This window comes from Paralichthys olivaceus, chromosome 1 (assembly GCF_024713975.1).
Source record: "Paralichthys olivaceus isolate ysfri-2021 chromosome 1, ASM2471397v2, whole genome shotgun sequence".
Lineage (NCBI taxonomy): Eukaryota > Metazoa > Chordata > Actinopteri > Pleuronectiformes > Paralichthyidae > Paralichthys > Paralichthys olivaceus.
The window spans coordinates 2,105,246-2,119,175 of record NC_091093.1 but is presented as its reverse complement, the minus strand read 5'-3'; the positions used below and the strand labels follow the sequence as shown (position 1 = coordinate 2,119,175).

The 13,930-nt window shown below is 40.6% G+C and overlaps 1 protein-coding gene across 2 annotated transcripts; it reads left to right on the top strand.

The window, feature by feature from the left end:
- The first annotated feature begins 233 nt into the window (after positions 1–233).
- On the top strand, positions 234–11,203 carry hdgfl3 (HDGF like 3). Of its 2 annotated transcripts, none has more exons than XM_020079715.2 (6): positions 234–572; positions 1,263–1,339; positions 2,292–2,430; positions 2,686–2,847; positions 4,695–4,826; positions 6,458–11,203. In XM_020079715.2, exons 1-6 carry the CDS (start codon positions 489–491, stop codon positions 6,482–6,484), a joined length of 621 nt encoding a protein of 206 aa, XP_019935274.1. In that variant the 5' UTR covers positions 234–488; the 3' UTR covers positions 6,485–11,203. The 2 variants fall into 2 exon arrangements, with proteins under 2 accessions (XP_019935274.1, XP_019935273.1); XM_020079714.2 differs by having other exon boundaries at positions 239–572; positions 4,692–4,826; positions 6,458–11,202.
- The last annotated feature ends 2,727 nt before the right edge of the window (positions 11,204–13,930 follow it).

Genomic DNA, 13,930 nt, shown 5'->3' with positions numbered 1-13,930 from the left:
AGACAATTCGCACCATGTGTTATTAACTCTATAACATTATGTTGGTTTGTTTTACACATTCACACACTTTCTCTTTTTATTATTTGTTTTATGTTTTTACTTAAAAAAACAACCTTCGCTCGTCTGCTCATGATGGGGTTAAAGAATACATTCAATCCATCTATTTAAATGCAGACACGTCAGCGTTGCTTTTATTTCTTATTTCTAAGACCGGAAGTTTGATTTGTCCTCCTCCGACAGACGTTGCGCTTCTCACAGGTACTGTCCAACTGAGGCCATTCTCGAACACGTTTACACCTGAATTTGTGCGTAAGGGAATAGCCCTCTCAGGCCCCGTTTTCCGCGTTTTTCTTTAATTATTTATTTCCGTGTAAACTGCAGTCTTGATATAAAAACATTGATGGTGGATAATTTAGCCCGGCGTTGAGGGTCCCGGGGAGAATAAAGGATTCGAAAGTCTTCTCGCACCTCAGTCTGAATCCGGAGACATGGCTCGACCACGGCCGCGGGAATACAAGGCAGGAGATGTGGTTTTCGCTAAGATGAAGGGATACCCGCACTGGCCAGCGAGGGTGAGTCTGAGCTGCGGCCGGGCTGGGAGAGCAGGGAGGCGGGGTTGGCTTTCACTGTACAGCCGCTGCTCTGCTGGGGGAACCGGAGGGATGCTACGGTGCCCGGAGCTCCACGTCTGCTGTGCGTGTTTCTCATGTCGCCGCTGTTTGGTTTCGTTTCGCACCAAACTGAGGGGAAATGTAGACATTTTTAAAAATTAGAGATACAAGTCATATATGTTAGGAGCGATTTCCTCAACGCGTGCCCTGCTCCATGTACCTCTTTCTGGAGTTGTAACGCAGTTTAGCGCACACATGTCCTATCAAACAGATCGACGTGTTTCTCTTTTCGTCATGTTTGCATTTCACTGTCACGCGTGGAACAGAGGAGCCAGCAGGTGACCTCGAGTAACCCCCATCGGCTTCAGCAGCACTAAGAATACACCAGTGTCTGTCAGTATATCAGCAGCGCTAACAACAGACAGTGTGAAGTCGGTGTGAGATATGGGACATGTCCACGGTGCAGCGGGCTCTCACAACTTCCCCACGCGTTATTGTTTATGTGTGAGAGGACACCATTTAGGGTAATGGGGTATACATCAGCAGATGAGTGGCAGTCTAAGAAAATCACAATGATCAGCATTATGTGGAGTGAGTATAATAAATATTCAGTAACAGTTTGTCCCCCCCCCCCCCCCCCCTGTCCTTCAGATTGATGAGCTTCCAGAGGGAGCTGTCAAACCCCCTGCCAACAAGTATCCCATCTTCTTCTTTGGGACCCACGAAACGTAAGCACCTATTCCTGTCCGGGATGTGATGTGTCATTTACTGTATTCTTACATTGTTGAACAGGGAAGCAGCTGCCATGCTCATATTAATATGAATGTTATGGAGTTGCACTGTTGGAACTCAGCTCTGCTTATACAGTTATATACTCAGCTATGGAAGTATATCCTTGTATAATACTAAATGCTGCTATGGACTGCTACACACTGTGGACACATGCAGCCGTAATTATTAATGACACACACACACACACACACTTGTTTTCTATCCATACCAGTGCACTGCCTTTAATTATTAAATCATTTTCAGTTCCATACTTTAAAGAACATCCTTGAAACATGGTTTTATCTCAAGCACTAAAGTTAAGTCTTCACCATGGAAATGGTTTGACAAGATTATTTTAACTCAAGGTCCAGTATAATGTTTCTGGAGCTTTCAACCACATCATAAACATCACATGACCTTAAGAATAGGACTTTGTTCATGTGATTAGGATAATACAACAACACCTGTCATCATATAGCTTTTATTCATAGTTTTTATTTTGTCATATAACATGACAAGCCATTGAAAGCCTCTGGGTTAAATGAGGAACTTTGCATTGATACAACAAGTCAGTCCAAATGTAATAATTATCCTGATGTAGATGAGCAAATATCTATGATTTACTAGAAGAATACAGCACTCAATTTGTGCTTGATCATTCTTTATACGCAGAGTTACAGACACATTTCTGTCAGTGCTGAGATTTGGAACCAAAGACAGACGTATAAGCAACAACTTTTTAAAATAAATAGGTTCTGCCGTGTTTTACATTTATAGCCTTTTACACTGTGATACTCTCAGTAAACTGTTTTCTGTGTTATTTAATCTTCCATTTACTTATGAATCATTTTGTTGTTTTCCAAACTGTTTAATTTACTGTTGTAGTAAATGTCTCTTCATCCTGTTTAGTGCATTTTTAGGCCCCAAGGATCTTCTGCCGTACAAGGAGTACAAAGACAAATTTGGCAAGTCCAACAAGAGGAAAGGCTTCAATGAGGGCCTGTGGGAGATCGAGAACAACCCCAGAGTCAAGTTCACAGGCTATCAGGTCAATAGATATTATATATGTGATTTAGAGAGAACAGCAGAAATGTCAAACAGGCTTGATGCTCAACAAAAGCTCATTGTTGCCGTAAGACACAAAGAACTGTTCTAAGCCAATAGTGCTGGAATAAGAAAACTGGAGTAATGTCTCTTAACGTACAGCCTCACATGTTTAAATGTGGGGTGTCAGTCATTTTAGAATCAGCCATTTCTTCTTTTAGATTCTGCACAACTAATGGGTTTTTTTTTCTATTCACAGGCCATCCAGCAACAGAGTTCATCGGAGACAGAAGAGGGGGGGAACACTGCTGATGGCAGCAGTGAGGGCGAGGAGGGTGACTCTGTTGAGGAGGAAGATGACAAGGAAAAGCTGAAGGGAGATAAGACTGGATCCAAACGGAAAAAAACAGCCACCTCTAAGGTACTTTACTTCAGCAGGGAAACATGCTAACACAGAAGTGAGGAGCACTGAAGCTGACATTACAACGGCAAATTATTTCAGAGGATTTCATGACTCTAGAAGGAGTCTTATGTTCACCTCTCATCTCGTGTTTGTCTTTTTGAGATTTGGGCTCTGTATCATTTTTGGCACAGATGTAAAAATCTGTTTTTCAGTTACTTTGGTTATCCATCTGTGAAGCTGAAGGCACACATGCAGTGCTTTTGGATTTTGAGTATTGTAATTTGCTCTGAAAAAGGCTGCATGAACTCGGTGCTTTGGAGCAAATGTTGTGTCATGTACAAATAGGCTGACAATGGCACCAGCAGTGTCACTCACACAGTGTGGTGGTAAATGGACTGCGTTTGATATAGTTATCTTCTAGTCTTAATGGCACAGTTGTTACTTTGGGGGGTTGTTGTTTAGCCCAAGGACGTGGGACAGTTGGCTTGCAGACTGGAGACGCAAAGAGTCGGTGGTAAGCGGATCACCTGCTCCACCTGCGGAACCACACCTGCCCATTTCAACAGACTAGCTTGTACAACTTGTCATCTGACCACATCTAAAGACAAATCCTACAAGCATCACATTCCTCTGTTTACACAGCACATCATTAAAAACACACGAGTGAGACACACTGTTGTACTGTTCAATCATTACCAGGAACACACACACACACTGTAGTTGTTTATGACTTAATTCTCCAACACATATCTGCTGCAAGGACATGGAAACCCTATGGGTCAGACACTGTGCTGTTTATGGAGACAGTATTGGCTGTAAAGTGGTTTAAGTCTTCCACTTTAAGATTTTTTAAATGGGGAAACCAGGCTGATCTGATATATTAATATAATCAGTACAATTATCATTCCTTGATCATCTGTATTCATAATGATGTTCTCAGCTTTTAGGGTTGAAGGGATGGAGTGCTGCAGAGCTGAGCACTGCCAGAGTGTGTTACTGTATTAGTGCACAAGCCATCGCTGCTGTAAATGGGTGCAGGTTGAAAAGTCAAACGCATCCTGCTCATCACTTAGCAACCACTGTTGCCTGGCAACTGGGCTCCATTACGCACAGCACATGTGGTGCATCCGAAGGAATGTGACGCTGCTGGGGGGTGTTGTGCTGGTGTGTGTAAAAGGGGTACGCCGTAGAACTGGAATCTCCTCAGCTAACAAAAGATTAAATGTGACCTGTTTGAGTCAACACAAATCTGCAGTGACTCCCGCACATAGGCTCTACTTGTGCAGCCTGCCCAAACAGATTATGACCGGTCCAGGTAAAACAAATCGTTTAGTTTCAGCTCAGGTAAATGTTACATTAGGATTCGATTTCACTCATTTCAACTAACTCACTTTTGGCGTCTCACCAGTCTGACGTGTTTGTGTGCTTCAGTAAGTGAGTGGGGATTTGAGGCTACTTAGCTTGGATTTAACAATAGCCTGTATGTGAGGCATTTAGAGAACAGCCTTATATTGTAACCACCAGGTGTTAAACACTCCCTTTCTAAACTGCAGGAGTCTGCATGCACATTGCCTCGCCACCCACCACCACAAGTCAAGTCTCAACAGTTTGCTTATAAAAATGTTGACTATATGTATCATATTGCTTTTGAACTGTTCATCGGGAGACAGCAGTTCTTGGATTGCAATGCTAAATCTGTGGAATACTCTTAAATATGTGTAACTGGTAATTAATTTAAAAATTATAACAGGTTCTTATCATGTCTGTGAACGCTAATTGTCCTCTTCTGACTGTGTTGGTTTATCTGTTGCAAATGACACTGAGCAAGTGTTCCTGCATCCTGATCTGCATGTCTTTGGCAGAAGTCCTCCAAGTTGTCAAGGATCTCCTCTGCAGTGGACGACCTGGAGAAGGACGGGAAAGATGAAGACCAGAAGAGCGGCTCAGAGGGAGAGGACCCTGACAACGACATCATCCAAAATACCACAGACAGTAAGGTGGGATTCATAAACGCTTCCATACTCATTACCCTAATTGTTTGTCAGAGCTCATGTGACACAGGTGAACGGTAACAGGTCACAGTTTAAAGGTGGATGTCCCATTATCTCAAACATTACTTTTTATTTATTTTCAAAGAGGAGGCACTGAACAGTATAGATGTTCTTACAATGGCAAGACAACTTGCGACAAACAAAGGGCCTCAATTACCAACGAAGAAACTTCTTCTTAAAACCCACATGTGCTGTTTTTACGAAGATTCTGACATTCACCAATGATTTCTTATTTGTGAGTGGTTCTTATGCTCTTATAAGAACAGAATCAATTGCCACTGAAGAGCATTCTTATGCACACTTGACACACTTGACTGAAATGCTTGTGTAAAATTTCAGCTCTTGTGTTTTTTACTTTTAATTCTACAGCATAATAACATTTTAATTACCATAATATTTGATTATTTCGATCTTAAAAAAAGACATTGCAATGCATAGTATAATTGTTTGTGGCAAACACACACAGAATATTTGGTCTATCCTGCAAAAGATAACACTTTTTAAATACATGAAAATGATGAAGAGGAGAATATTTAGTCACAAAAACTGTCACCCAACTTTAGGTTTTACACACTGATGTTTACAAATTAAATCTGTGCTACAGATTTTAGCTAAAATGTTCAATCCGAGTGTCGCTTGCAAATTCTTAAAACTGGGATGAGAGATGTAATCGCAACACACAGTGCGCACCGGTGGATGCACCATGTGAGCACCGCGCACCGAGCGGTACCTGACCTCAAATATTATTCAGGACATTTTGTCTGAACACGACCTGGCATATCCCGATGGATCTGGTCATGTTCAGGCTTAATGTTGAGTATCCACAAATGCTCAGCTGAGCAGAGTTTCCAATGATGTGCTGCTCCAGCTCAGATAACTCTGTGCACCTTCCTTTTCTCTTTTTGAGTCCAGTGCTGGCTTCTTAAATGTTCTTTATAATCTCTGTGATTTCTGAGTCTCGGGTGTTTACCTACGCTAATTAGGAAAAACTGACACACTGTTTCAACTTACAACAATTCTGCAGTTAAAGAGCGCGTCATGAATTCCTGAGAAGATATTGTTGAATAAGGCTTCACATGCCTCACCGTGTTTGAATGTTGTTCTGCTTCTTGGTCTTCTGTCCTGTAAGGATTTAATATTCTGCAGTTTTTGTATGAATGACAGAACAGTTTTTGAAACGTTTTCACAGTTCTACATAATAACTAGGTCTATTGTATTATATGGAGCTTTCACAGAATTTTTTCCTGGGCGTGCTGTTGGAAGTTCACTGAACTCACTGTCATATTTATGAAACCACTGACTTTCACTTTATGACATGGGGCATTATCCTGTTGGAAGTGTCCATAAGAAGATGGTAAAATGTGGCCACAATGGTATGAACATGTCAGTAACAACACTCAGGCTAGGACATTTAAACCATGATTGTTTGACATTAAAGGGCCCAAAGCATGACAACAAACTTTCTAATGATAACATATTATTGTTTGTCTGTTTATTATATTATTCAATAGTATTTTAAATATCTTTGTCTCATACTACTACCAATAATGCTATCTTTTAATATTGTGTCTCCCCAGAACCAGCTGCTCATAGAAGAACATTAAGAGAAGAAAGCATGAAAGGGAAATCATTCTTTGTAGCTGTGATGTTGGAAAGGTGAACCCACAACATGATTTCTCATCAGCACCATCTACTGACTGCCATTGTCAACTCCTTCTTTGCTGGACTGAGTTTATCTGAAAGATGCCCCCTGATACTGGTACCAGTTATCACACGGATACTAGTCAAACTGGGCAATGTGTCATACAGTTCCTTTCTACTTAAAATCTAGATTAATTTCAGAAGTGAATCATCTGCAATTCTGAACTCTGTAAAAAGTGAGTTTTGATTGGTTTTACGCAGCGACTATGAATGATTGTTTATATTATCATTTCAAATAGATTAATTATATAGTATAGGATATTCAAAGGGGCATTGAGTTCTTGAAAAATTCATCATTCTCTTAACAACCAATAAGACCTATGATATTGTTAACTATGTTTACATCTTCATATTAATAGCCCTGTCAAAAATTTAAAAAGTGTTTTAAACTAGCAGATAAACCACTTTCAGAACCTTAAGCAAATGCTGGGTGGTGACCATTTCCATAGAAACTTAAGCTACATTTCCACCAGAAGGACTTTCCAAGTGCGGGAACTCTGCTTTTCCACTGCTCAGACCAGGGTTTAAAAGTACTGGGCTAGTTTTTTTACACACCAAAAGTCCCACTTTAGGGGGGTGGGTACTTTAACAAAGTACAGGAACCTTTGGGGTGGAGCTTGCAGTGCTGGAGATGCCTGATTTGCCCCTCAATTTCTTATTGTCTTTTCTTCAAGTCAAGTATTTCAGGTGTTTTTGAAGATACTTTGTTACTAGTGCTTATCTCTTCCAGTGTAATCCCATTGACAAAGCTGAAAATTATGATCGACACTATCAGTGGATCTCCTCCATGTCTACTGTGGTTGTATTGTTTCTAAAAATATATAGCGTCATTGTTGTTTAGTCTTTGCATAACACAGCCTGGTGGATTGGACAGCTTGTTATAGCCATGGTTGTTCACTTCAGAAGGTAAATTTGCCTATAATCTGCCCTGGTCTTTGGACCGCTGTGGAAATGTAGGTGAAAACAGTCTTTAGGAAACTTTTAGATCCTCGAAAAAGTTCCTGGGACAAAACATGTCAGGTACCTTTTCTTGAAACACAGCTTACACCCAAAATTACACCCAATTACAGATCCATCATGGATTTGTCTTCACAAAAAAAATGATTTTAAAGTTTGAAAGCAGGGGTAGAGAATATATTTCCTCTTAAAGGGATAGTTCACAGAATAATGTCAATTCAGTTATCATCTACCACCACTATGTTGATGAAGGGGTGGGTGAAGTGTTTGAGTCCACAAAACTTAAGGAGTTTCAGGGGTAAACAGTGTTCAATACAATTAAAGTACCTGTTGACTGATTCTTCAAAAGTAAAAATGAACAGAATAAAAACAGAAAATACCTCCATGCTGCTCCTCTGGTTTCCTGTGGTTTCATCCAGACATTCAAATTTGACTTAAAACGGCGTAATTTTTTTAAGTTTAAAGAAGTGGTCACCAGTTAATTCAATTGTATTGTTTTCCCCTGAGACTCCGAAAGTGTTTTGTGGACTCAAACACTTCACCCACCTCTCCATCAGCATAGTGCTGAGTAAATAATGAGTGAACTTTCATTTCTCAATGAACTGTCCCTTTAAGGGGCCATTTCCATTTTTTATTACATCCTCTGTGTGCCATAATAAACTGTTCAGCTTTTTTGGTGAGGAATGAAATGATAGTGATGATAATGATCCACAGCATTAACAAGGCTTTTTCACAAGTTCTTCTTCTGTATAAGGTTTAGCTATTAGATCTCTCACCACAAAATATGCCTGCACACTGTTGCAGTCAGACTGTGGTCTCGTGATAGCTGATTTTTCAGCATTAAACTTCACATAAGATTTATTTAACTTTAAATGATGTAGTTCAGCTGCATGTTTCCAACTAAACTCATCCAGAAGTGGTTCATACAGTCATGATGCACCACCCTAAAGGACATCTCAGTCTATTATATTCTGTCAGTTTCTGTAATTGCAGATAATTGCATAATTAGATTTCTGGATTTTCTGTAGAGTTTCTCCGCCCTGTCTTAAAGGACGACTGGAAATGTATATTAGCAAAAATTGGATGGTATGCTAACCTATGTAAATAAATACACGAATACAGAAGATTTTGTTCCACTGACGGTAACACAGCTTCGATAGCTTAAGACTAATACTAAGTTAGTTGAATTAGAAAAATCTGCTGTTTAAGCTTAACTTAAAAATATAACATGAGAACTTTGTGGTAATGCAGTTACATATTGGGCCACTTGCATTATTAAAGTCAATACAGGCTCCAACGTTCTGTAACTAAATGTGATATCATTTGCTTTATCTTTACTAGTACCTCTTCTTCATCACACACCTGGTTCAGCTATTTGAACCTCATTTCATCCACAGCTCTGACAGTCCCTACCTGATTGTGTGCTCTGGAACAGTAAAAAAGATGACTGATTATTTTTTACAGGGATTCGTATTGAAAACGAATTAATATATCTGCACAGAAGGTCAGCTTGACAGTAATTTGTGAGGTCTGTGTCCCAGTAAACAACACAGTATGTGTGTATCTCAATTCTGTATGTGACACAGTATAATGTCATAACGACACTGCATTCATATGTTGGTCAGATATAAGGAGGTTGAGGTGGTTCATCTTCTTTCCATGGCTTCATAAAATCAAACAGCGTAGATAGCCATCAGTCAGTATTTATACTGGTGCATACCTGTCTGTATTGTATCCCTTATGGTCACCTGTCACTGTGTACAAAAGCATTTGATAAGACTTCCACATACATATATATATGTTGGGAATTGCGGTGTACTGATCACTCTAGATGTAGCTGGAAATAGTCTTTTTACATGGGTGTCATGGGATAGACTTCTGGAATATTTAGAAACGGTTAAACATTATCCATCACACTATACTACTCTTTTATGTACCCAGAAAAATATGAATGGAACTACATGGATAGATGTATGAAGTGTTGTGCACAACTGGGTTACACATTGTAACTCAATATTAACTATAAATGTATATTTAACTTTTGTTGTAGAATAAAGGTCCATTATTCTACTGGGACTGCGCTAGGTAACAGCTCATCTTTTTATGGAACAAGTGACACATCTGTTCTTCTGTGTATCTGTGGAATAGATCACTGTATATTTCAAAGCTTTTGTAGTGGCATGCTCTGCTGTTGTACTCTACACCATTCTTTTATGAAAGTGTCTAAATCTGATATTTGTTGGTATGTGATTGAATTGGAGGTAAAAATACACAATCCACATTTTTCTGTTGCCTTGTCTCAGTTTTTAAAGCTGACAGTAAACTGAACCACGGTTGTGGAGATGATTTTCTATCTCAAACCTTGTGAACAACATGCTGTGTGATAATGCATTTTATAGTTTCCAAGCCTGTTAGATTGATGACACCAGTCTACTTTGACTTTCACTCTGGGCAACTTGCCTTTATTTTACTCCAACTATTGTCATGAGATATAGATTTATTTATTTTTGATGACTGCTGAATGAGAAAACTTCTGTATGTAAACTCATGTTTTTTATTCCCTTTAAACCTTTGTTATGCTCATTTTTTAAACATGTTTTGCATTTTCAAGGTTTGTAATTTACAGTAAACTGTTTTGCTGTTTATGGAGGAGACTTTTACAAAATAAACTAATTGGAATTCCAAGAAAAGCTGTAATGCTCATCACACACTATAAAATTAAATTAATGCATGGGTTTAAAATGGAAATATATTGCCACTTTGGCCAGATAATATATATAAGATTTCCCTATGGGTGGTGCCAAAGGAAAAGACTTTTGACACTTAACATTACCATGCTAATTGCTACCATGTTCCTATGGTAACATTAGCATGCTCATAACTCCTAATAACCATTACTATGGACTATAGCTTGTTTTTAAAGAGGGATAGAATATGTCATATATGCATCACATTTTGGACATTACTGATAATACACAATGTATATTAGTCAGGATAACATAATTCATAGAGTATGATATACTGTCCACACACTATATTAAGAACACCATACTTAAAATGGGTAGTTCCTCCCTTTACTTTGGAATTCACTTGACACTGGAAACTCTCTTCTGGGATTCTGCTCCATGTTGACATTGCTGCATCCCATCATTTCTGCAGATTTGTCAGCTGCACATTCATGCTGCCGAGCTCCTCTAGCACAGCCTTAAGATTGTACTGGATTCACATCTGGTGACTGTGGAGGTCACTGAAGTTCACCAAACTCACTGTCATGTTCATGAAACCAGTTCGACACATTATCCATTAGAAGACGGTAAACTGTGGCTATGCAGGGTCAGCAGCGTGAGTCCAATAAACTGTGACACTCAAAACCAAGACTGACTGGTGTCAAAATAAGTCAAGAAGACATTCCCCACACCATCAATGTTGGTAGTTGAGTCTGGAGGCAGGTTGTCTCTATTGTTTCATGCTGTCGACTCCAGATCGTGACTCTACATCTGCAGCCTCAGCAGAAATCCAGACTCATCAGTCCAGGCTATGTTTTTCAGTCTTCAACTGTCCAGTGTTATTTCAGTTGTTCAGAGACTCACTCTGTCAATATCAGAACCTTCTGATGTATAATTTCAAAGTCAAAGCCCCTGGAATGATCATATTTTCACTGTTTGTTCTTCTAATTTCAGATTGATATTAAAAATAAACTACTTGTTTCCACTGACTTATTTCACTTCAGAATAACAGATCACCACCTCAGAGTCTCACTCTAATAATATAGCCCTCTGTTGTATAATTTCAAAGTAAAAGCCCCTGGAATTATCATATTATCCTTGACAGACAGGTCAACCATTGAAAGGACCTCCCCCTCATATTATCACAGTCAGCCAGGCCCTCTTGATTCATTATAGACTGGTTTCTTTCTTTCTTTTGTTAAGTAACCCACGTTCTGTATAGATATAGACCACTCCTGGATTGCATAAGTGTCCTGAATCCATTTACAATAATAATCCAGGTAAAAACATTTACCCAGACCCCAATGTGTTTGCCTCTATCATTGCTTGTGCAAGGGATGGTCGGAGACATCCAATCTCTAAAACCTTACTAAAGATTGAGGCGTTGCCCGTTGCCCAGCTCACCGCAGCACATATGTCCTTTATGGGGACGCCCCTGAAGGACTTGAGGGGGTTGCAAACCTTTACAACTGTAGCCCAGAGATATAGCCGCCACAATCCAGTGAGACAGCCTCTGGCAGGAATATGGCTTTCCCTTATGAGGAGTAGTACAGGACACAAACAATCGATTACCTTTCCTGAACCCTCATGTATACATGAATAGCCCACACAGAGCTCCTTGTCCTCCCGCGAGGAGAATGGATGCAGGAGCCACTTTGGGGGGTCTGTAGTCTGACCACCACTTTACAAAAGCTAGATTGGGCTGTAAACAGACCTTGGAGAGTCCTGGGCTGATCTGCAAACAGAAGGGGTGTATGGACAAAGCCTGTAGGTCACTCAACCGCTTTGCAGTAGTCAAAGCCAAGAGCCACACCTCTTGTCGTCAGTGACATAAACTTTATTTCCAACGCCTCTATATGCTCAAATGGGTAACTAGAGACTAGAAGCATCCAGCACCACTGACCGATCCCACAAAGAAACCAGGGACCTGGAAACTGGTAGCGTGTCCCCTTCATGAAACGACAAACAAAGGGATGCTCCCCCATGGGCTTATCCCCAAAACCCACATGAGCTGAGATGGCAGCTAGTTACACTTTGACTATATAAAAGGCCTTCCTCTTCTCTACCAGTTCTTGCAGAAAACACAACAGATCCACAACTGAACACTGATAAGGAATTGATTGCCTTGCTTCACACCAATCCTTAAATACTTGTCACACCAAGGGAAATAGTTGACAAAACCCACGGGTGAACTTCGTATGCGCACCATTGGTGTGCCGTGGCAGACAGTGGGTTGTCGCATTGTGATGATGTCATCTCTGTGACACGGAGGGAAATGTTCGCTGTCAGAAGAGCATGAGCTCTCCCTGTAGGGATTAAGGGGACAAGGCATTGACTTATTTTGATTTGCAGTCAACATTTTGTCCTTGGCTCTGGGCCCAGCTACAACACTGTTATTTTTATTCTTGAACAGGGTGGATGTGCTTGGTGAAATGAAGTCCCTGAGTCTTGGAACTGAGGAAATCTGGACTGAATGAGTTGCTCTGGAGAACTGTGAATGACCAGGGTCACTGAGCCCTGAACTTTGGAGTCCTGCTCCATCTCCATTCCTCTCCTTTTCTTTGTGGGAGGGGGAGAGGGAAAGGCCGACCTCGCTTGGCTGCCCGCTTCTTTTTTCCTCTGCTGGGGCAGGAGGGGCGGTTTCGTGCTGCCTCTGCTGCAAAGGAGTGTGTGCCTCATGGCTTCAGCCAGGCTAGTTAGCCTGTAGGCCCGGTTGTGTTTGTGGACGGATGCCACGATGTTTCTCTCTCACAGCTGCAGCTGAAGCAGCAAAGCCAGCTCTTGATCCCTGTGGGCAGGGGCATAGCACAAAATTCTGGGCCCTATACACATCCATGTCTGTGGGCCCCCTTCCTCTCTCAATTCATGATGTCCCTCAGGCATATTTAAACAAGATAATTCTACAAATAGCAGAGTCAACTGTACAAATAAATCTGAAGTGTTGAGTCACAGTGTATGTCAAATTTTGTACAAGTAATAATGATCTGATATGCTTAATTCATTTCAACTCTCCTTTCTCAGACTTTACTATAGTTAAATGAGGTTTCATGCTAAAAAGGAGTGTCATCGTCGTCCTCCTCCATATCATTTATCTTGAGGATGTTAAAGTTAGAATCATCCTTTGCATTCTCACAGCCCAGTTCCAACTCGGAACTCAAAATGTGGAATTAGTCCAGGGACTCTATTTACATCATGTGCACCCAGCTCGCATTAGCTAAATGGGTGCTTATTGTGGCCACAGGGGGGTCTGTTGATAAACACAGGTCGTGATTGTTAGCCACAGCCACTGTCAGTCTCTTTTACAATATTTTCTCTGCTAGGCCACACATTGTGAACATATCTGAGGGTTAGCCAGTGATGTGTGACTATGTTTAGCTAGCATGCAAGCTGGGCACATCAGATGATGCTATGACACACTACCTAACTCTAAAGTAATACTAATCTGGGGAACAGTTTAAAGGGGCTGGCTGACTGTGATAATATGAGTGGGCGGTCCTCTCACACTGGCCGACCTGTCTGTCAAGGACAGACATGGTGTCATTGGAGCTTCCATAGTTGATCATGCAAAGGTGCATTGCATTTAGTAACCCATCGATTTTCACTGTTTGTATATTTTACAATTCAGGTAGTTTTTATAAATGTACATGTGTTTGTGTATTTATTTAT